A 25370-nucleotide genomic window follows, 5' to 3' on the forward strand; every position below is an offset into this window, starting at 1 on the left:
AAATTTCTTGTTAACAAACTATAGTTTTGGCAAGTCGGTTAGGACATCAAGTACTTTTTCTAACAATTGTTTACAGACAGATTATTTCACTTATAATTTACTGTATCACAATTCAAGTGGGTCAGAAGTTTACATACACTAAGTTGACTGTGCCTTTAAACAGCTTGGAAAATAGAAGCTTCTGATAGGCTAATTGACATCATTTGAGTCAATTGGAGGTATACCTGTAGATGTATTTCAAGACCTACCTTCAAACTCAGTGCCTCTTTGCTTGACATCATGGGAAAATCAAAAGAAATCAGCCAAGACCTCAGAAAACAAATTGTAGACCTCCACAAGTCTGGTTCATCCTTGGGAGCAATTTCCAAACGCCGGAATGTACATTTACATTTCCATTTACGTCATTTAGCAGACGCTCTTATCCAGAGCGACTTACAAATTGGTGCATTCACCCTATAGCTAGTGGGTTAACCACTTAACAATAATTTAATTTTTTATTCCATTATTATTTTTTTAATTTTTTTTGGGGGGCGGGCGGTAGAAGGATTACTTTATCCTATCCCAGGTATTCCTTAAAGAGGTGGGGTTTCAAATGTCTCCGGAAGGTGGTGAGTGACTCCGCTGTCCTGGCGTCGTGAGTACCACGTTCATCTGTACAAACAATAGTACGCAAGTATAAACACCATGGGACCACGCAGCCGTCATACTGCTCAGGAAGGAGACGCGTTCTGTCTCCTAGAGATGAAGGTACTTTGGTGCGAAAAGTGCAAATCAATCCCAGAACAACAGCAAAGGACCTTGTGAAGATGCTGTAGGAAACAGGTACAAAAGTATCTATATCCACAGTAAAACAAGTCCTATATCGACATAACTGGAAAGGCCGCTCAGCAAGGAAGAAGCCACTGCTCCAAAACCTCCATAAAAAAGCCAAAACTACGGTTTGCAACTGCACATGGGGACAAAGATCATACTTTTTGGAGAAATGTCCTCTGGTCTGATGAAACAAATATAGAACTGTTTGGCCATAATGACCATTGTTATGTTTGGAGGAAAAAGGGGGTGCTTGCAAGCCGAAGAACACCATCCCAACTGTGAAGCGCGGGGGTGGCAGCATCATGCTGTGGGGGTGCTTTGCTGCAGGAGGGACTGGTGCACTTCACAAAATAGATGGCATCATGAGGAAGGAAAACTATGTGGATATATTGAAGCAACATCTCAAGAAATCATGTTAAAGCTTGGTCGCAAATGGGTCTTCCAAATGGACAATGACCCCAAGCATACTTCCAAAGTTGTGGCAAAATGGCTTAAGGACAACAAAGTCAAGGTATTGGAGTTGCCATCACAAAGCCCTGACCTCAATCCTATAGAAAATGTGTGGGCAGAACTGAAAAAGCGTGTGCAAGCAAGGAGGCCTACAAACCTGACTCAGTTACACTAGCTCTGTTAGGAGGAATGGGCCAAAATTCAACCAACTTATTGTGGGAAGCTTGTGGAAGGCTACCCGAAACGTTTGACCCAAGTTAAACAATTTAAAGGCAATGCTACCAAATACTAATTGAGTGTATGTAAACTTCTGACCCACTGGGAATGTGATGATATAAATAAAAGCTGAAATAAATAATTCTCTCTCCTATTATTCTGACATTTCACATTCTTAAAATAAAGTGGTGATCCTAACTGACCTAAGACAGGGAATTTTTACTAGGGTTAAATGTCAGGAATTGTGAAAAACTGAGTTTAAATGTATTTGGCTAAGGTGTATGTAAACTTCCGACTTCAACTGTACATTCACAACACAACCAATTCCCGTATGAATTGGACACCTACGTAAGCCATATGTAGTCATTTCCGGGTTGTAGCATGTTAGCCTTACAGGGGAGGCAGAAGGTAGCCTACTGGTAGAGAGGGAAGGTTTCCTTTGTGTTCCTGAGCCAGAGAGGGGGTTGTGGAAGACCCTGCACCTGTTCTTAATCAGCTATCAATCTATTCGTGAGACCTGAGAGGGGAGCTATAGTAGAGAGATATGTGTTTGATCAAATGTAATGAAATGCGATTCAATGGGCATACTCCAGAAAAGCTATTTGTATTAACATTAATTATCATAGTTACTTTGAGAGGAATATTGCACAGACTGATCAATTATTCTTTATAGACCTAGTACTGTATGATCATTATTGTAACAATGTATTTAAAAATAGATAATTCCGTATTAGTCAATTACAATTGAGTGGAAGACAGTTCCTTTCCATTCCCAGCTACTCCTGCTGTTAAAGTTCCCTCTACTCCTCATTGCTATATGCCTCTGCCCTGATCTTCTCCCTCCTACATCATAAACCACAGCTTGTATGTTTTTCTTCCTTATTTAACTTGTACAATGTGACCCCTGACAAATACAGTAGTGTGTTGCTGGCTGGGCTGTAGTTATAGTGTGGGTAGTGGTTATTGGGAGGTTATTGTATTGTACTCCGGGGGGCTGAAGAATAGGACGAAATATGGGCCACTGATGTTATCTCTCATTCGCTCTGTCAGACACCTCCAGCTAAATGGTAATCTGCATACTGGGTGTAATGGGATGTAGCCTATCAGGGCTGTGCGCCTGGATGATAGTGTGGCTGCAAGCAATGTTGTGTAGTGTCTCACACTTATGCAACAACACATATACATACTTAAAACACCAACACAAGCATGCTCAGTATTGTTTTCATTAGCTCCAGTATTTGGCATCGGCTATTAGTTTATTTTTGTGACAACAAGCTCAACCAGTAATTTACTGAAAAGATTAGTTTTGCTATCAATATCCAATCCCCAAATCTGCTAATGCTATCAATCCAATAGACTTAGATTGGATATCGACCATAGAAAGACATTGACCTGGCAACGCCATGCCTGTTCAATCACCTCAAAGCCAACTCTCAGCTCCCAGGAAGCACAATGAGTAGCGTGACTGCCAACGGAGGTGAAAGCACAGCCCCAGCCAGAGACCTAGTGACAGTTGGAAGAAGAGGATGCCAGAGTGCTGCCACCACTGTCCCCTCCAGTTTAAGTCTCACACCAGTGCAAAACAAATATCATGACGCTGCTCAGGTGTGGGACAATAACTGTGTGGGACGCCTCTCTTCTGACTGACCAGCATGGGAAATAGGGATGATAAAGCAACTACCTCTGGAGTATAGGACCCTATTCAAAATTCACATACAGCACTAGATTAGATAGTTTGGTATAGATATAGCATGTACAATATTGTATTGCACTGGACTCTGATGTAGAAAAAAACAAGATTTTTCTTTACTGGACTCGTTAACTTCACAGATAAAAATAACATCCTGTTGCCAATGTAACAATGAACAAGGTTTGTCCCATTGAATCTGACCTGACTGTCACGAAGAACACATCAAGTCAATGGTCAGGAACCATGTTGTTGTTTACACACGATCTTGTTGGGGTTGACACGATCACTATAATGGTGGTTGTGTTTGTGTGTTGAAGGCTTGTATAGATTAGTTGTTGTCATGACTGAGGTGCCTTCGAAAACGTACCTATAACTACACTGCTAGAACACACAGGGCCACTAATGATTCTGGGATATTGCCCTTTCTTGCTGATTTAGATTTGCCTTTAACACAGAACAGAGCCGCTTACTCTACACTGGATCACCCTGACAGGCAATTATCTATTCTACACAAGATCTCCGCTCAATACCTCGTCTTTGTTAGCTGTGCAAACACAAAGAAAAGGCTTGTCACTTTGCCACCGTTTTAGCGAGGCAGAGTCATATGTGTTCGTGAACATGATATTAATTGGCAGGCCGGTCTCGGGGACGGTTGTTCTTATGCGTTGAGAGATTGTAATGGTTTGACATGACAGGACAAGGTCGTCAGGCTTACTGTGGATTCTGTTAGCTTATGAGGAACCTTGTTCATCCTTTCTTTATCTAAGAGGTCTGCTGGTTCACTCTGGTAGATGTACTTAATCTGAAGAAAGGTCTGGAATTATAATACAGAGGTGGGCTTTAAGGTGAGGATGCTTGAAGGCACTCTCCATTGCTGTACTTCCCCTTGTGGTAACAGGATGAATTCCACACAATGGAGGTTTAGACAAAAAGGTTGTGCAATACACACAATTAAGACACCTGTTCCTATTCTTTATTGACTGAAATGTTAAACTACGGAGTGCACCTTTAATGCTATTGCTTAAATAATGACAAGCATACTTTTCTCATCATAGACTTCCGTCTTGGTCACGTCTTTGGTTGTCGCCTCACTAGTTACAGTTGAAGTCGGAAGTTTACATACACCTTAGCCAAATACATTTAAACTCAGTTTTTCACAATTCCTGACATTTAATCCTAGTAAAAATTCCCTGTTTTAGGTCAGTTAGGATCACCACTTTATTTTAGAGTGTGAAATGTCAGAATAATAGAGAATGATTTATTTCAGCTTTTATTTCTTTCATCACATTCCCAGTGGGTCAGAAGTTTACATACACTCAATTAGTATTTGGTAGCATTGCCTTTAAATTGTTTAACTTGGGTCAAACGTTTTGGGTAGCCTTCCACAAGCTTCCCACAATAAGTTGGTTGAATTTTGGCCCATTCCTCCTAACAGACCTAGTGTAACTGAGTCAGGTTTGTAGGCCTCCTTACTTGCACACGCTTTTTCAGTTCTGCCCACACATTTTCTATAGGATTGAGGTCAGGGCTTTGTGATGGCAACTCCAATACCTTGACTTTGTTGTCCTTAAGCCATTTTGCCACAACTTTGGAAGTATGCTTGGGGTCATTGTCCATTTGGAAGACCCATTTGCGACCAAGCTTTAACTTCCTGACTGATGTCTTGAGATGATGCTTCAATATATCCACATAATTTTCCTTCCTCATGATGCCATCTATTTTGTGAAGTGCACCAGTCCCTCCTGCAGCAAAGCACCCCCATAGCATGATGCTGCCACCCCCGTGCTTCACGGTTGGGATGGTGTTCTTCGGCTTGCAAGCACCCCCGTTTTTCCTCCAAACATAACGATGGTCATTATGGCCAAACAGTTCTATTTTTGTTTCATCAGACCAGAGGACATTTCTCCAAAAAGTATGATCTTTGTCCCCATGTGCAGTTGCAAACAGTAGTTTTTGCTTTTTTTATGGCGGTTTCGGAGCAGTGGCTTCTTCCTTGCTGAGCGGCCTTTCAGGTTATGTCGATATAGGACTAATTTTACTGTGGATATAGAGACTTTTGTACCTGCTTCCTCCAGCATCTTCACAAGGTCCTTTGCTGTTGTTCTGGGATTGATTTGCACTTTTCGCACCAAAGTACGTTAATCTCTAGGAGACAGAACGCGTCTCCTTCCTGAGCGGTATGACGGCTGTGTGGTCCCATGGTGTTTATACTTGCATACTATTGTTTGTACAGATGAACGTGGTACCTTCAGGCGTTTGGAAATTGCTCACAAGGATGAACCAGATTGGGGAGGTCTACAATTTTTTTTCTGAGGTCTTGGCTGATTTCTTTTGATTGTCCCATGATGTCAAGCAAAGAGGCACTGAGTTTGAAGGTAGGCCTTGAAATACATCCACAGGTACACCTCCAATTGACTCAAATGATGTCAATTAGCCTATCAGAAGCTTCTAAAGCCATGATATCATTTTCTGGAATTTTCCAAGCTGTTTAAAGGCACAGTCAACTTAGTGTATGTAAACTTCTGACCCACTGGAATTGTGATACAGTGAATTATAAGTTAAATAATCTGTCTGTAAACAATTGTTGGAAAAATTACTTGTGTCATGCACAAAGTAGATGTCCTAACCGACTTGCCAAAACTATAGTTTGTTAACAAGAAATTTGTGGAGTGGTTGAAAAACAAGTTTTAATGACTCCAACCTAAGTGTATGTGTAGGTGATGCACGAAAAGCCTCCCTCATCCAGAGACCACTGTAAAGTCCCTTTAGAGCCGTGTGGAGGAGATGTGCAGCCAGGCACTTGATGGCCGGTGTAATGGGGCCTGAATTAAAGCAGCATTGCTGGACTAATTTTGTTATAGCCCTGTTATCAGGCTAGACTGAGCTGCAGCACGCACTCTTCCCCACAGACTCTCCTGGGCCTCTGCTTAAGTGGCAAAGCGTGTCTTAGAATAGTGAGAGGGTCTTCAAAATATTGTCTGCTTCTTTGATCACTTTTTTAATTCTAGGATGCTAAATGCTAATCTACTCTCCTTTTATTGCTATTGAATCATTTTGGAAACTACCATGCAAATGCTTACTGTCAGGAGGGCACTTCAAGCAGACATCTTTACACCATTGTAAACTGTTGTGAGATTTCTTATGGGAAACAGTTCTGATAGATTATGCATTCAAATAAAACTCAAGTGAAAACATGTTAGAATATTGGCTACCTTTCATCAAGTTAATAACAAACAATGCTTAATTTCTATTTAAACGGTCCCATAACTTCCCTAATCTATTCCGGTTACCCCAAATAAAAATATTTTATTTATTTCCTACTTCAATGTTTGATCAAAACCCTGTTAATAACGTAATACAGTAAGTCTATTACATTATTTAACCAAAGTTAACTAAAATGACCATATTAGAACAAACTGTACTGTGTTTTAACAAGTAATAATTATTATCCAACATCTAGTAATTTCTTAGGTCTAACAGATAAAATATTAAAAACAAACCAAAATTAAGACATTCCTTTTCCATTTTCTTGTCACAGACGATGAAACTGTAGATTCAGTCGTTTTCCGTTGCAAGGTCTTTTTGAACAGAATGAGGAAAGAAGTTGTTTTAAACAGTCGACGCCAAGGTCGACGGCTACTCTTAGAAGGTAAGCAGGAAAAAAATCGTACATTCAACAAAAATAATTAATAATTTTACTAACAAGGCAGTTAAGCCCCTCAATATTCGATCTTCAATTAATGATATAACAACATTTTATGGCTTACAGAATGTACAATATGTGTTCTAGAATATCTGTATGCACACAGAGTATACGACTTCCAAGTGTGATACTGTCATTTTGAGGGACGGGTGTACAGAAAGGGCTCCCCTTTTAGATGCACAGCTTATGTGAGTTATGTAAATCGACAATCACCTCACTGACAACCTGTCAGATTAAGCAAGCTAATTCACTCTGAGGAACCATGTCGTCAACTCAAGTCTTACCTTCTCTCCACCTCAAGCACAAGGACATTACAATGACAAAATTACCATTACCTACTATAGTCACCTCAATACCAATTCATCCTCAAACTCTTCTTGAACTAATATAAACGAGGCAATTATGAACAGGGTTATGGTTTTTCAGTATAGTATGCAACCCTGACGTTTATCTCTTTTTAACATTTCATGAGGGTACAGTACTTGAATACCTAGTAGCAATTTGCTCCATTAGACAGACAGACAGACAGTGTCTCCTTGGTTCAGGGACAGAATGTTCCAGGTTTGTTTCCATTAGCATCCCCACTCCCTGCCTGCTGCAACCTATTAGCAGAGCAGTGACAAATGAAAGGAAAACTCTACTGTAACCTAGCTGAAAATGTCAGAAGAATCTTCCCCTTTCTCCTAATTACTCTGACTCCAGGGTCCAAAGAGTCTGTTAGGTCACACCCATCCTTGACTTCCTAATGAAAAGAACTAGCTAAAGGCTACATTAAAAAAGTGGATTAACATTATATTAATAAGAAAACGGGCAGCTTGGGTTAGAAGTTAATGTCAAGATTGCATGAATTAGACGGCAGAAAAGTGAAGGGGGGAGTTAGGGAACATCCAATGGATTTGTCTCCTAATCTGTAGTATAGAGGAGGGCATGGTAGGGCGGTTGGTTTCTCCACTGCCAGCTGGGGGTTGTGGTGGGTACAGCAGTAGGTGTGTGTGCCTGTGTGATGCCATCCTTTTGGGGAGCTCTGCTTTAGATGGTGGTGACATTTGAGTTCATCTTGTGTTGGTTACGCCAGTCTCTATTGACTGCTGTGTATCTTTCTTCTCTCTCCCTTTCTCACTCTATCTTTTTTGCCTTCTCTTGAGCTCTACAGCTCTCTCAACACTATCTCTTGATCACCATCTCTCTTTTCTCTCCTCCGCTCCCTGTCCCTCTCGCTGTGCACAGCTTGTGCAGCACCATGTTGAGCTGCATGAAATTCTTACTGACAAACTAAGGATGACAGGGGAGTGAGTTACTGTAGCTACACAATGCTACAGCTGTTACATTTTCAAGTAGCTCTGCTTTAAGGGGAACAACAACAAAGGCCTTTTGGTTATAACTAATATGGAAAGCTTTTGATTAAATGTGTAATGTACAGATTAGTAGGTGGCGTTGCTACTCTACAGGAGAGTCTCTGAACCATAGATATAGAACACATGGTCTAGCTCTATGGTCTCTACCCCCTCTCCTACAACACCCACACAGAGACTGTCTCAGGGCAGCATACTGGCACACAATTCATACTGGATGGTCATTGACTCTGCTTGAGCTTACATCTTTAAGATAGTTGGCCTATGCAAGGGTGTGTTTGTGCTAGCAAGCATGTGTGTGCCTCTGAGAATGTATGCCTGAGTGTATGCGTGCATTGGTCTGAGTGTAGATGTATTAACTGGGTGATTTACAGTCAGGTTTTCCCAAACTCTGTCCTGGGGCCCACGCTGGGTGCATGTTTTGGTTTTTGCCCTAGCACTACACAGCTGATTCAAATAACCATTTTATCAAGCTTTGCTAGGGCAAACACCAAAACGTGCACCCGGGGGGGGCCCAGGATCGAGTTTGGGAAACCCTGACTGGCATAACCAATCAAGCAGGCTTTGAGAGAAAATGGCGATTAACAGTCATCATCATGTTCCTGCACATTAAATTGGTTCCATATTCACAACCACAACATTACATTGTGTTGGCCTGACTTCTGGTCACTTGATTAGAAGTCAAAGGCTCAAGGAATGGAATCACCCTGGAATCGTGTTTTGGATCACCTTTCCCTCTTCTTCCGGGTTCATTGTGGGGCATTTCACTTTTCTTGAACTTTTGTTGCAGAAAAAGGGTTTTGTCTTTTGTTCTGTCCCCTTTTTGTTTTACAGGCACGCCCTGATTATATTGATAACATGGGGGATGTAGAAATGCATTCTCCCTCCATTGTTGAAGTAGGAGTTCCCTGGTCATAGGACACAGCCTCAGGAAGGTCAGATTCCTTCAGAGGGATAGTCAGCGAACCATTTCAGAAAAACTCACCAGCCAAACAGAAATACGTTATCATAACGAATGTCAACGCTACATTTCTCCCCCCAAAAATGTGCCAGCTCTCAACCCTTTTTGTAACACTGAAGTGACATTTTGCTCTGTGCAGAGATTACTTTGGTTTCCTGAAAAACCAACCCAGAGGTGCTTGTTAAAAGCAAGACATCACTCCCCCATGTTCTTGTAAAGAGAAACCTCAACAGAATCAGAGGAAAGAGAGTTGAATCACCATGTGCTTCCTCACTCCTTCAAATCCCCCTTACAGAATGACTGCACCTTAATCAACTCTACAGAGTGCCTTACAGTCACCATACAACCTGCCTCCCTGCTATTCTTTTAAATTACATTCACCATAGGAGGGGACTCAACCAGCAGCTGGCCGGAATCGCCCAGCCAAGGGAATGGAGTGAGAGTCAGCAAAGAGAGGGAAGGGTGTTTGTGGAATGGCGGGATGAGGGGAGTGTTAGTCTCTGGGCCCTCTCTCAGCGGAGAGAGGGGATTAAAGGGATGTGGATGGAGGTGAAGAGGTCTCATCCCTTATCTGCTCTCAGGGGAAGGAGAGTGTTGTTGTTTTTTTAAGGGATGGGAAGGGGGACATAGGGGGAGACTTGTCACTTGTGCCCCAATACAAGTCCCTATTTCAATACTGTGAGGAAGATGGAGGCCACAACAATGCTAGATAAACACACTTCTCCTTCCCTAGACTGTAATAAAACCCAGAGCCTAGCCAAAACCTTTCGACTTGGAGATATTTTTCTACAAGTCAAAACGTTGCCATGGCAAAATGTTTGCACTGCGGTGATGGCGTGGGGTATGGCTCGAAAACGTGTAGTGTCGCTGCACTCCTAATTATCCCATTATACATGACAATGTGACGTCTAGCGTTGGGGTGAGTATCTACCGGAAGTGTTGTGGAATCCAATGGGTTGCTTTAGCATTAGCTAGCCTTGCATGAAAAAGGCAGTTTAATTAAGAAGTAGCAGTATTTCAATCTTCTCGATTTTGTCAGTTCAGATAATAGGATAATTTGAAGTACAGCGACACCTTCCATCCCTTGATTGAGGTACGTTTTCGAGCCATATCCCGCGCCATGCCCGCTGTACAAACTTTTTGCCATGCCAGTGTTTTGACTTGGAGAAGAAGTTATCCAAGTCGAAAGGTTTTGATTACCCAGAGCCTTGAGGGAAGGGGAACTCTGCTATCTATCTGTTGGTGATCGATTTAGTCTGTCTGGGAGAGAAACCTGGGGAAAGCTTCTTCTCTCTCCCTGTAGGTCTGTGTGAGCGGACATATTTTACTGTATCAAGTTAACTTCCTTTGAAGGAAAGCAGAGGAGAGAAGAGGAACACCAGCTGGCATCCCGTCTGCTTTTGGCTGTCATCTACCCCGCTGCGCCACAACTCCAATTATTTACCAGTCAGCGTACCTGCATGGGCGCCACAGGACACACAGCACTGCATAGTCTACACTCTACAGTATGGGTTCCCTTTGGGAAGACGTGTTAAAATGACTGGCTGTGTTCAATATCTTTAGTGGCTTCCCTCTCCTGCAGCAGAACCTGGATGTCCTCTATCTTCCTATTCAATTATCTCAAAGCAGAAGTGGAAGCAATATTGTATTTTCTTCCAGTTATACAGTCCCTTCAGAGAAGTGGGGAGACAGGACATATTGTATGATTTGTTATATTGTCAAAGCCCCTTTATAGAATTTGCTCTGTGATTTGTTTATGATTTGGTTTTGATCGCATGGGATATTTGGAACTGAACTGTAACCCCAAGAGGCCATCCCATACTGCACCTAAGGCCATCTAACACGGAAGGCATCATTTACATTGAGTTCCGCTGTATTTCCTATTCCTTCCACAACTAGCCAGTTGAGAGGAGCACAGTTTCTCTTTTTGTCCATTGTTCATACAGAAAATTGCAGTACCAGTCCCCAGTTTCGCTGAAGAATGGCTTGCTTGTTCACAACTTTGGAACAACTGATCAAAAAACATCCCCATTGTCTTCTTTCCCAGACAACCAAATAACCCAAGCCAGGTCAACAATAGAAGACACTTAAAAGGAAAAGCAATGCTCAAAACTATTCAAAGTGGCGCGCTGCCCTTGGATATATCGCCACATAAAGCGATGATTATAAAGTACTGGCACTGTGCCAGGGTAATGGCTCTGAAGTGAACACTTTGGGCAGACGGCGGTCCCCAACTAAAAGCAAGGATTGTTAGCGTAGTGACTAGTCGACGGCAGGCAGCGCTCCCCAAAGTGTAGATTAATAGCTTGCCAGTTTGAAACATCCGCAGGGTCGGTGCTATCGGAGGAAGACTGTGTTCTGTTATTTCCTCTCATCCACACAGCTGTGCCGCCAGCGCAACGGGTTCAGAGTCAGACACACTCCTCCCCTCTCTGCCATTATCACACTTTAGTCTGAGAGGAGGAAAAGAGAAGGAGCTGGCACTAAAGTTTTACTAAAGAAAATAATAATAATAACCCTAGAGAAACACCTGGAGCTATTTGGAATGCTTTTAAGTAGCGAGTAGGTTGTTTCAGTTCATTTGAGAGAAATGGCGTGATAGACAGATGAGGTCTAAGCTTTGTAAACGAGGAGTGTGACGGGTTAATTTCATTGGCTCATTTTTTACAGGAACCAACCTCTGTAGAAAAACTCATTAGCTGGCTTCCTAGGACATCCCTGATTGGAGTAACCTATTTTTCACCGGTTCCTTGTCAATAATCACAGTCCGGCCAAGGTTGCGTAATGAGTCATCAGCATTAACTTATAAAGCAGGGGATTTCTGTAAGACTCATGTCAGTGCTGCATTTAGTTATTTTGTTGATAGTGATTCATACTCTGTTGCAACTGCAGCACCTCACCCTCTTCTCCACCAAGGCACTGTATAATTGATTATGTTTATCCCATCTACTCCCTCTTTCCCCCTCTCATTTTTATCTTTGTCTTTTCCTCTCTCTATCTCCCTTCTCCCCCCTGCTCCCCCTTTCTCTCTCCTCTCCAGGTAACAGTATACTCCACTCTGCAGCAGACAGTGTGACCAGTGCTGTACAGAAGGCCAGCCAGGCTCTGAACGAGCGAGGGGAGCGGTTAGGCCGGGCGGAGGAGAAAACGGGGGAGATGAAGAACAGTGCCGAGCAGTTCTCAGTCACCGCACACAAGGTGAGACACACACACACACACACAGTCACGTGTCACATATCATATCACATCATTACAAGGGCTAGAGGAGTTTTTCTTCACCACATGAACTGAACAGAACAAATGTAGGCCCTACAGTAGGTATAGGCTATAACATTGCTAAAACATAATCACACATTACCGCATAGTGATACCATGTAACCCACATTTCCCCATGGTCTTTGACTAACAATTCATCCCATCTATCATGAAAATGTAAACTCAGTAGGTCCCCCTCTCCACATAGTGCATTCCTCTATCTATTCTATCCATCCCAGCTCTTCTCCATGGGTTTCTCTCATACTCTCCATCCAACTGTATCCCTCACACAAGGAAAACGAATCGCCCGCTGCTTAACGATGTCATTAGCATAATATGGTTTTGCTGCAAAAATTAGAAGAACAAAAATGATAAAATGAATCGTTCTCCGCTTCTAGCATGCACCCACGACTGTGATCAATTCCAATAACTTTTTAAGCAGCTATCATTTTTTCGAGCCTGCTTCTGGCATCTCCTGTAAAAACGGGATCTCCCCACTTTGGTTGACCCACTGTTCCATGCACTCTGGACCGGAATGCCAATTCATTAGTTTATAAAATGGTTCACATCGCATTAATTATGAACACACAAATGAATAATACATTACTGTAATGCCGATCTAATTGAAAGCCATTTGAAGGGACATGGTCGGCCCCTCACTGTTAACAGATGAAGACCCCGTGGTGTGAAATTAATCAAGCTCATAGGAAAACTCTTTAACTCAGAGAATGGCCATATAACTCCCCATACCATACAGGCACAGTCATCCACTTCCCTATTGGGCCCCAGCTATTAGACGCTTAATTGTATGGGCTATTTAACTAATTGGTTGTCTTGCACTTTTTGAAAAGTTAAGACTCACTTAAGCATGTACAGTATGTGACTTTGTTAAAAGCTGCAGGCCTATACGTGGATAACCACTGTGTGTAATTTGGTGTTTGCTAGCTACAGTAAATGCATTCTGCAATGTATTTTCTGCCTGGGGATAACATTGAACAATATTTACTTAATGTTTTGAAGGATTTATCTTTCCTCCTCTTGAGTCTTGATGTTAAGTAAGAATTGGGAACATTGTATATCTGCCAACTATTGTACAGTAAGAAGGCAGGTTTGTGGTTAGAATCTTAAACTTTTCCCCCCTGTAATGCCATTGAACAAGACACCACATGTCTCCCTCTTTCTACCTGTGATCCAGTATGTTTTGGTTAAAGCTGAGAACATACGGTATCTTGTACTAGACTCCTAAACAAGGAAGAAGTTCTGTGTCAAGGTGACCTGGAGCAGGAAACCGCACTGCAGGTTCTGTCAGCCAGTTTCTGCAGTGTCTCCCACCTGCTGAGGCTCTGTGTGACATCAGTCCCATAGAAGAACTGTTGTGCTCTCACCATCCATTCAGCAGGAACACGACTGTCTGGTCTGTGCTGCAGCTCTGCTGCCCCCACTTGTTAGCTCTGGAGATTTCACCCACCTCAATTTTTAACTATGCGTGCGTCTTTGTGTGTGTGAGTTAGATTGGTGGCCCTGGCCTTTTCTCTAATGAACCTCCAGCCAGGCCTGTTAGAACCCTTGTTAATGAGCCAGGGTGATGAAAATACCAGGGCCTGGACCGCTTACCAAGCCTGAGGAATAACACCACCCTAATAGCTATTATTCCTCTCTGCCTAGAGAATAGACCCTGCTTCTCCCTGTTCTATTACTCGCCATGCCAACCATGTTGGCTTCCACCAGGTGGGAAAACAAAGCAGCATCAATTAGGTTATTTGACTTTGTTGGTGGTTTTTAATGTGCTAGCTAACTTAAGAATTGACTGGTGTTTTTGCAGTGTTCACGGATTAATACATTTTGAATCCCAAGACATCTATCCAGAGGGGCTGTTGAAGAAGAATAGCTTTCTTGTTTGAATTAGTCACTGTATAATGTTTATATATCCCCACAGCTTACTATGGTTGACATGTAGCCTACTTTTTGTCCCCTCTCTCTCTCCCTCCCCTCTCCACAGCTGGCCATGAAGCACAAGTGTTAAACCATTGCTAAGCCTTCGGGGGTAGGGGTCCGCCAAGAGCACCAGACGCCATACAGGACGGATTTCAGATTTCATTATTCTTACAACTTTTAATATGATTACTCTTGTTAACAACGGTAACATTTACATTTTGTTTTGTTGTGTAGCTACCTTGTTTCTAATGAAGAAGATATGATGACAAGGAGGGGGGAGAAAGAGAGGGGGGAGAGCTCAGACAGTTAAGAGCTAAAGTTTCACAGCTAACTCCTCTTTCACTGCCTCCATTGCCCCCAAAGTGCTCCATGACTTTACCATGGCAAACCATGGAAATGACTGACCACCATGGTCACTGACATCCCCACCCTGACACACACACACACACACACACACACACACTGTCCACATCTCCCCCCAAAAGGAGCAACTCTTCAACTCCGCTGTCTCTCTCAAAGAAGTGACTTTATATATACAGTGCTAGAAGAGGAGAATTTAACAAGACAGAAGAGATTGGATGACATGATGGCTATTTCCTGTACTTGGAGACAGCAATGTACATCCCTGTATGTGAACATTAACTTGTCAAAAGATATTAGTTCTCTTTTGCCATTTGACTATTTGGCATCATACTGTTGGAAAGGCTCATTGGTGCATTCATTTTACATTTACATTTTAGTCATTTAGCAGACGCTCTTATCCAGAGCGACTTACAGTTAGTGAGTACATACATTTTCATACTGGCCCCCCGTGGGAATCGAACCCACAACCCTGGCGTTGCAAACGCCATGCTCTACCAACTGAGCTACACGGGACATTCATTCATTTCAGACATTATATTATTAGCCAAATGTGTGAAGGACACATTGCTTCTAAAAACTACTGCTGGAAACCTATATTGCAACTAAGATGGTATGAAATGTGGTGTTTAAAAATAAATAAAAATAAATGGGTGACCAGGTATTCAGGTGCATGGTCTGTCAAAAGACACTTTAATTCCAAAAGGTTGAACAAAACATACACAACAAAAATGAGCATTTAGGCTTTACTTTTGGAAACATTTCCAAAGTGTTATTGAAGCATTTGGTTGTAAGGACAAGATCAGACAGTTTATTGTAAGGTGAAAGACTACAGGACCATTGTAAATTAGCTTCAACTGTTGTAACAAGCTTATAAGCCTGTAATAAGTGAATATGTGAAACAGCAGATTGACACGTCTTCACTAGCAGCATCGTACAGTATTGGTGTCCATTCACTGACTGTGTAACCGTGACTGCAAGTAACCACCCGCAGTGTGGATATGTTTATTACTTTTATAGTTTGCTGTTACAATGCACTGACAACCTTACCTTGCAGAGCACTTAAGTTCTTACTGAAATTCTCGTTGCTTCAACTTCTAGTCTGCTTTAGTCTTAACATTTTGGATGTTAATTGTTATAATAAAAATATAGAAACTCATTTGTATTATGGTTCTGATTTTTTTGTAATTTTTTTTTACTAGTGCAAGCCCCTTAAAGTAATTTTTTCTAAGTCTCAATTGGTCTCGGTGAAGAAGTTGCCATCCTTCACTTTTCATATGACCAGGTGAGGTCCCTAAACAAACAAAGTGCAATGGTTCTATATTGGTGCCTTTTTAAACGTAGTCTTTCATTAGTACTTCAACAGCATGTGGTTTTACTTGAGCAGTGTGATTGTGTTATGACAACACTTATGGTAACCTAGGCGAACACTGCCTTGCTATATTGATAACCAAAGGGAGAAAGTAAAGTATGTTTTGTACCAGGTTTGAAAGAGGGTGTTGTTGCTTAAGATGTATGGTGCTTGTTGGAAGTGCATTGTGTGAGGAATGCAGAAGACCATAGTATGTAGAAAAGGCTGAATAGGTAGTTATTACAGATGGTCTCAATACTAGTAAAATGTAATAGAGAAATACCATCATTGTCAATTAAACATAACCGACCAATACGTTTTAGTTTGAATGTAACATATTGAGTTATTTCAAAACATCTGTCTCATTGTCTATATCAGATTGCATACCATTTAAATAAACTGAGATTCTCTCTCAAGTCTCTTTAAATTGTTGCCAAGTAATTTAACTACATTTTGCAGTAGCTTAATGGTAGTTGAACTAAATTCAAATCTTGGTAGTGTTTTCATAAATTTTTTGCCATGTAGTGGTGTAGCTAACTAATGGAACCGGCCGTGACACCCATGAGGCAGCGCACAATTGGCCCAGCGTCGTCTGAGTTAGGGGAGGGTTTGGCCGGCCGGAATGTCCTTGTCCCATCGCGCTCTAGCGACTCCTTGTGGCAGGCCGAACGCCTGCAAGCTGACTTAGGTCGCCAGGTGTACAGTGTTTCCTCCGACACATTAGTGCGCCTGGCTTCCGGGTTAAGCGAGCAGTGTGTCAAGAAGCAGTGCGGCTTGGCAGGGTCATGTTTCGGAGGACGCATGGCTCTCGACCTTCACCTCTCCCGAGTCCGTACGGGAGTTGCAGCGATGTGACAAGACTGTAACTACCAATTGGATATCACAAAATTGGGGAGAAAAAGCATTTTATCCTTTGTCAAGATAATCCATCCACCTGACAGGTGTGGCATATCAAGAAGCTGATTAAACAGCATGATCATTACACAGGTGCACCTTGTGCTGGGGACAATAAAATGCCACTCTAAAATGTGCAGTTTTGACACACAACACAATGCCACAGATGTCTCTGTATTTCAGTCTGTTATAAAGCCTTTTTGTTGGGAAAAACTCATTGTAATTGGCTGGGCCTGGCTCCCCAGTGGGTCGGCCTGGCTCCCAAGTGGGTGGGTCTATGCCCTCCCAGGCCCCTGCCCAGTCATGTGAAATCCATAGATTAGGGCATACTGAATTTATTTAAATTGACTGATTTCCTTATTTAAACGGTCATCTTTGAAATTTGACATATCACAGGTACTGCTTTTCTCAAATTCACCAACATATGGCGATGCAACTGCAAACAAGTATGTATTTTGTCAACCCCCAATACATTTGAGTTCATCATCGTATATTCAGCCCAAATACATAGATGAATGTTCTTGTAAAGTTCAAGTTTTAAGTTACCTTAATGTTTGTATTGTATTTGTAATTTCAAGTTCACTAGTTATAGACTTACTGTAGGTGTGTACAGATCATAACATGCCAAACTATTGTTTCTGTTACTACAACTTGCTGATGTTTTGCCAAATACTGTCACTTTCAAAAAGGTGTTCCCTTTCTTTAAAGCTGCACCACTAGACCAACAGTATTTATTGTGTATCCCTTATCCCTATATCAAAGTCCTCCAAAGTGTTTTCAATGGAGTTGAGGGGAGACGATGAAAGGACGGACTGAACCTCCGACTCCATCGAGTCGCTGTCAGTTGATACTTGTAAGAATGTAAATTCTTAAACCCTTACCTTGTACCCATGTTTGTCTTCTGTAGCTACGTGCCTGAAATCCATACTTTTTTAATAAAACTTTTGTCAAATACAACCACAAACTGTTTCCTCATATCGACTGACAGCGATTCGATGTAGTCGGAGGTACACTCCGCCCACAGTCGTCACAACCCAACTTAACGAAGATGTACACTGCCTTCAGAAAGTATTCATACCGCTTTACTTATTCCACATTTTGTGTTACAGCCTGAATTAAAAATGGATTAAATTGATATTTTTTCTCTCACCCATCTACACACAATACCCATAATGACAAAGTAGTCTTGCCATAGATTTTTCAAGCCGATTTTATTCAAAACTGGAACTAGGACACTTAAGAATTGTGTACAGATCCTTGTGACATGGGGCCGTGCATTATGCTGAAGCATGAGGTGATGGCAGCGGATGAATGGCACAACAATGGGCCTCAAGATCTCGTCACGGTATCTCTGTGCATTCAAATTGCCATCGATAAAATGCAATTGTGTTTGTTGTCCGTAACTTATCCCTGCCCATACCATCATCCCACCGCCAACATGGGGCACTCTGTTCACAACATTGACATCAGTCTGCCATCTGCCCGGTACAGTTGAAATCGGGATTCATCCGTGAAGAGACGAGTTCTCCAGCATGCCAGTGGCCATCAAAGGTGAGCATTGGCCCACTGAAGTCGGTTACGATGCTGAACTGCAGTCAGGTCAAGACCCTGGTGAGGATGACGAGCATGCAGATGAGCTTCCCTGAGACTGTAGGTGCAGAAATTATTCGGTTGTGCAAACCCACAGTTTCATCAGCTGTCTGGGTGGCTGGTCTCAGACGATCCCGCAGGTGAAGAAGCCGGCTGTAGAGGTCCTGGGCTGGCGTTTTAGTCATGGTCTGTGGTTATGAGGCATGTTGGACGTACTGCCAAATTCTCTAAAGCGATGTTGGAGGTGGCTTGTGGTAGAGAAATTAACATTAAATGATCTGGCAAAAGCTCTGGTGGACATTACTGCAGTCAGCATGCCAATTGCATACTCCCTCAAAAGTTGAGACATCTGTGGTGTTGTGTGAGAAAACTGCACATTTTAGAGTGGCCTTTTATTGTCCCCAGCATAAAGTGCACCTGTGTAATGATCATGCGGTTTCATCAGCTTCTTGATATGCCAAACCTGTCAGGTGGATGGATTATGTTGGCAAAAGAGAAATGCACAACATTTTGAGAGAAATTAGCTTTTTGTGTGTATGGAAAATTGCTGAGATCTTTTATTTCGGCTCATGAAACATGGGACCAACACTTTACATGTTGTGTTTGTGTTCAGTGTAATTAGTAAAAAATATCTAAATACATAATTCCACAAGTGACACAAAATCTCAATTTAATTTATTTTAAAAGCAGGCTCTAACAAAACAAAATATGAAAAAAAGTAAAGGGGTGTGAATACTTTAGGGTATAGGTAGTTGAGAAACCCAGCTACCTATACCCTAAAGTCCCTCCATACCTTAGACACACTATGACAGTGGCACTGTTTAGCCTGATATTAAGTGTACTGTACTGTGTCTCTTTTCTGCTGTGAGACTATAGTCTATAGTGGGACTTCCATCTGCCAGTAGTAGGTCCTTATTAAACATTATTGATGGTGTGGCACTCTTTGTACTGGTATTAATTGGATGACATCCTTCTGGTGGACTAGGAATGGCACAGGTTAGTAGAATGTCTGTTGATGTGATCAAATAGTTGGTTGCATGTTTCAATGTAGGAAGCCTCCTCAGCAGTTACCCCCAAATGTGACTTGTATTACTTTCTTACAATAATACTCAGATTTTGGGCTAGTATATTGAATATGATTGATCTATTGGGGAAGTTGCTAATGACGCTATTCAATCTTATTCAATTATCCATGTTATTCCGCAGACCAGATCTGGAGAAGTATACAGTAATTCAATCCTTCAACAGTAGCACAGCAGACGGGACTCAAATCCAGACTCCCAGATGAAGACTTAAATTTGGGTGTCCGGCACAAGCGAGCAGAATTGAATCTTGTCACAGCATCTATATTATCCTCCCATTCTCACCTACCCACTAATAGTGCTTTAATACCATAATTAATGATCCTGTCACTTTGACAAGCAGGGGAGTGGGGTACAGTAATGATGTAGAAATACATGATCGATCTTTACTGCCTGGGAGGGTTACTAAGTACCTCATAAAAATGCTCCGGAGCGGGGCTATGCTGTCATGACTCTCTCCCCCAACAGGCACTGAATCATCCTCTCCTCCATTCCTCCTAAAAACCTCCCAATAACCCACCTGCTCCCTGCCCTGTCATAAAGGGGCCTGGGCCTGTTCCAAGGCTAATAGGACTGCTGCAGCCTCTCCTGTCCCAATGCACACCAGCACAGCTGTTAATGGTTAAAAGACAGAAAGTTAGCTACAGGTAGTTCACAGCAATGCTCAAGCTAAACCTGACACTGTCCTCACTGGTGTCAGTGTTTCTGCTTTAGCTAAGCCTAACTAGGCGTCCATTTGGAATTGGGCACCCATCTGTACCTGGTTTTCCCAGATCTAAATTCATCTCTAATAAAAAGGAACTCTAGAAAAACCAGTGCAGAGAGACAGGTCCTTGGGGGATGATTTATTATACTGCATGCAAGGGCTGGAGGAGTGGTGATACTGTACTTTCATAGTTTACCACTAGGGGGAGTAAAGCCCTCTCAGAAATGTTCCACTACCTGGCCATACAGTATGCCAGGGATCATCAACTATGTAGATTCAGCCGCTGGCCAATTAATTTTTTTCTTGAGTGAATGGTAGACTGCAAATTGACCTCAAGAAGCCCAAACAGATATATTTTACTAAACACAATCATTTCAAACCTTGCCTACATTTGCATATGACTGCATACACTGAGTGTACAAAACATTAGGAACACCTTCATAATATTGAGTTGCACCCCCTTACGCCTACAGAACAGCCTCAATTCATCAGGGTATGGACTTTACAAGGTGTCGAAAGTATTCCACAGGGATGCTGGCCAGTGTTGACTCCAATGCTTCCCATAGTTGTGTCAAGTTGGCTGGATGTCTTTGACACTCAAACCGGTCTGTCTGGCACCTACTACCATACCCTGTTCAAAGGCACTTAAATATTTTGTCTTGCCCATTCACCCTCTGAATGGCACACACACAATTAATGTCTCAATTGTCTCAAGGCTTAAAAATCCTTCTTTAACCTGTCTCCTCCCCTTCATCTACACTGATTTAACAAGTGACATCAATAAGGGATCATCGCTTTCACCTGGATTCACTTGGTCAGTCTATGTCATGGAAAGAGCAGGTGTTCCTAATGTTTTGTACATTAAGTGTATATCTCTATTATGCATGAGAATACTTTGGAACAGATTCCCCCCAAAAAAATGCTCACAAAACTTGGAGGGCCAAATAAAATCACCCGCGGGCCGCCAGTTGGGAAACCCTGCAGTACGCTGTATCTCTTTTCTTTTATTGCCTATTGATCACCAGACGTAATTATTTGTGTGTGATTTGGCCTTGGTGGATACATTGACCGTAGTGGAGAGGTGTGAACCACTGGCTGATTGAGGGATGTTCAATAACTTAATAATTGTGTCAGTGAAGTCATTAAGCAGAAGAGCTGCAGTGAAAACTAGCAGACTCCAGTGAATCTACTGAGCTGCAGTTGTAGCAGTAGGTCTGTCCTGAGAGGATGTATGTAGACTGGCATTGTCCCATTTAGCCCCAGAGAAAAGCCTATTGTTCTATTTGGACTAGAATTGGGAAATATAGCTAAAAAAAAAGAATCAGGGGTGCGTTCAATTCGATTGAACGTTTGCTACGTTGCGTAACGGTTTATATTGAATGACACGTTTCCCCAAAATGTTCTTCAACATTCTTGAACAGACTTTGAGGTACATTGCTTGGTGGGTGTGGCTTGAAGCAATGAGTGATGTATTTAAAGGGCATCGGCCATGCTGACAGTGTTCCCCAAGCCACAGCCCAACCGGCGTTCAGAACAGCACCGTTAAACATTGCAGTTTTTTTGTTGTGTCATTTGTATCTATACACATTATATGAAAGCAATAAGGATTCACCCTTAAAGTAAGACAGTTGCTCACCTATTGACATGTGTATGTTTACATGTACAGGTGTGGATGTGCGCGTGCGTGCGTTTGTGTGTGTGTGTGGTTACTATACCATATGAAGTCTCAGCACAACCATCATACGGCATGATACTAACCACTTGAGGAGTGAGACATGAGTAGAGTCACCTTCAATGTTGCATTGATATTCCAGTCAGCCAGTTGAGGATGTCATTAGTTCACAGAGCTGGGTGGCAGCCCTGCCTGCAGGCAACTTTTTAATCTATTCCAACCTGCCCAATGTTCCACCAACGCGATTACGCCTAACACCTAGAGGTGAAGGGCAAAAAGAGTTTGGGTTGTACCTCTTTTTCTCTCATTATGGCTATTCGCCTTTCACAGTAATGGTATTTCTGTTTCCTGGGAGATACATTTTACCCAAAGGATTGTTCATAACAGCAGCAGGATATTACCTGCATGTGCCTCACAGGTGTTTAGAAAAGTGGTTCCTGCCTCCCGAGTGGCGCAGCGGTTTAAGGCACTGCATCGCAGTGTTGCGGCGTCACTACAGCGTGGGGTTCGATCCCAGACTGTGTCACAACCGGCCGTGACCGGGAGTCCAATAGGGCGGCGCACAATTGGCCCAGCGTCATCCGGGTTAGAGCTCATCACGCTCTAGCGACTCCTTGTGGCGGGCCGGGCGCCTGCAAGCTGACTTCGGTTGTCATAGTATTTTACTGTCAGCCATTGTTGCCATTAAGGCTAGTTTGACCACCAGATGGCATCTTTGAGAAGCTAAATTATTGAAATGACATGGCACTGTAGGCATAAGAGTTTACTGTAGCTGTTTTATCATAAGTTACTTATTGGCATAAAGGCCTACTTCAATATACAGTATATCAATCAATCATTCATTCATTTTTTGCATGTCATCACACAGCATACAATTAATCCATGTCTTTAAATACAGTCAAGCATTTTAGTTATAAAACTAAATAACAAAGGGAGCCTTGAATAATTAAACAATGAATAAACCGCAACATGTCAGCTAAAGCGATTGAAATCACGAATGCATTTGAGTGTTTTTAATATTGGGTGTACTAGAAACTTTAAAACCTTTTTTTGTTAGAACAGACTATATGGGATTGATTATAATTTGTTTGTAAATTATTATTGTATTCGTTGTGCTGTTTATACTATTAGAAATGTAACTTAATTAAATGGATTAATATTATGGTGTTTCTATTCCAAGATAAACGAAAATACATTTTACAGTAGCCTATGTAGACCTCAGGGTTTCCGTTAGGAAAATATGGCGCTGTACAACATGACCGGTCGGGAGTAGGCCTAGGTTACTAAGCGACTGTAAGTGAAGAGAAAAATAATCCTAACATTTCCACACCATAATTGTAGGCTAACCAATACCCAAACGGAGATTCAGTGAAAAGAAACATCTGATTGATTTATGAAGACCAGTCCCCATGCTTGGCTCAAAGCAGCGCGAAACGGTGCTGAAATAGTTGACCACACGCAGGTAGGCTATTGCTTCAAATCCTATTATAACAATTGGATGACTTTGGGTGTTTCAGTAAGCAACAATTTGTTGCCTTCGATTGCATTAGCCTACTTTATTCCAATATTTCTGTCAGTCAGTGATATTTATTACCATAGTAATTCGTTATGGATCCATCCAGCTGTGGTTAGAAAGCAGTGCGTGTGGTGGGCTATGCAAAGAGATGGGTGAAGTGACATGCCTCGCAAACATCCATTAATACAGTTAAAGTCCCTAAACTCGGAAAGAGACTATTGTCCTGCTGATTGGCCATGAATGGTGGATTTCTTCTTTTTTTTTGTATTCCAATTTATTGGAAAGGCTGCTAAACCATTTACACCTGGCCCACAGCCTTGTTGCGTACTTACAGTACAGTGCACTTTCACTCCATTCTCCGCCTGACTCTCTACCAATGCCACCAGATTATTATTTATATTGTAGTTATCTATTCGGTAATATTCCACAAGTAAATGTAATAAATAAAACACCTACATTAAATAGGTCAGGTCTTGAAAATATGTGAAACTTTATTTTTTCTTTATTTTTTCTTTTTCTTTATCTGTGCTTAGTAGTGGAGGCTTTATGGCTTCGCCATCAACTTGTTCATTTAGCAGACATCACTTGCGTATATTCAGTCAACACATATATTTTAAGAATATAATGGAATATAACAGACCATTTTCGTTTCTCTTCGAATAAAAACCTTACAGTGTAACAACCGTTTTAGTAAGTAATAAGCTACGGTCCAGTTACAGCTTCTTCTGCCAAAGTAGAAACAAAATAAAAGTGCATTATTTTGAGTGTGCGGGCAGGACAGAGGAAGAGCAATTCTTACCCTATTGTTCTAAATTCAATCACTCTCTTCTTCATCCTCATCATTCAGTTCATTCAAATTCAATTGTAATACATTTTGTCAATCCCGTTCAACAACTCAAAATTGTTTTTGCTGTCATGCCCTGACATTGAGATCTCTAGTTGGGTTGGTCAGGGTGTGAAATCTAATTTATATATTTCTATGTTGGCCGGGTGTGGTTCCCAATCAGAGGCAGCTGTCGGTCATTGTCTCTGATTGGGGATCATACTTAGGCAGCCATGTTGCCTACCTTAATTGTGGGATCTTGTTTCTGTTTGGCTTGTTTGATGTTTAGCCTCTTGAACTTCACGTTCTGTTGGATTTTGCTATTTTGTCGGTGTTTATTGAAATAAGACTATGTACGCATACCACGCTGCACCTTGGTCCGATCCTTTACACAACGAACGTGACAGAAGATCCCACCACCAACGGACCAAGCAGCGTGAACAGGAGGAGCAGACATCATGGACATGGGAGGAGATATTAGATGGAAAAGGATCATGGACGTGGGAAGAGATCCAGGCAGGTATGGATCACCTTCCTTGGGAGCAGACGAAGGCAGCGAGGGAGATAAAACGGCGACTCAAAAAGTCCCGATCACGAAGGAAGCCCGAGAGGCAGCCCCAATATTTTTTTTGGGGGGGGAGCACACGGGGTGGTTGGCGACGCAGCAGGAGGCCCTGAAAGGGCTGACTGTGAAGGAGGAGAGAGCTATAGAGGAGGCCACTCTGAAGATGGAGGCCATCCAAGCAGCTAAAGACCTGCAGCTCAGCACTCTGAGAGGAGGCCACCACCTTACAGGAGCTGTTAGTTAAGAGGGAGCAGGGGCTCTCCCTTCAGAAGGAGGCGCTGCAGGAGGCCCACAGGGAGAAGGAGTCAGTGGATGCACAGAGAGAGGAGCTGGCCAGGCAACAGGAGGAGCTGAGAGAGGAGTTAACCCTCCAGCAGCAGAGAGCTCGGTCCTTAGAGCAGAGGCTGGCGGAGCCAGGTTTAGCAGAGCCAACTAT

General features: G+C 42.3%; 1 protein-coding gene across 2 annotated transcripts in view; it reads left to right on the forward strand.

Annotated features, from left to right (window-relative positions):
• The window catches only part of LOC121539451 (syntaxin-binding protein 6-like), a 111478-nt gene extending 96312 nt beyond the window's left edge, over positions 1-15166 (forward strand). Inside the window, exons 5-7 of one of the 2 annotated variants that reach the window (XM_041847956.2) lie at positions 6708-6818; positions 12226-12383; positions 14440-15166. In XM_041847956.2, the coding sequence (XP_041703890.1) occupies positions 6708-6818; positions 12226-12383; positions 14440-14463 (293 nt within the window). In that variant the 3' untranslated portion in view covers positions 14464-15166. The remainder of the gene's footprint in view (positions 1-6707; positions 6819-12225; positions 12384-14439) is intronic. The other variant, XM_041847958.2, reaches the window with a different exon arrangement.
• The last annotated feature ends 10204 nt before the right edge of the window (positions 15167-25370 follow it).

The sequence above is a fragment of the Coregonus clupeaformis genome, chromosome 25, assembly GCF_020615455.1.
Source record: "Coregonus clupeaformis isolate EN_2021a chromosome 25, ASM2061545v1, whole genome shotgun sequence".
In the NCBI taxonomy this organism is placed as follows: Eukaryota; Metazoa; Chordata; class Actinopteri; order Salmoniformes; family Salmonidae; genus Coregonus; species Coregonus clupeaformis.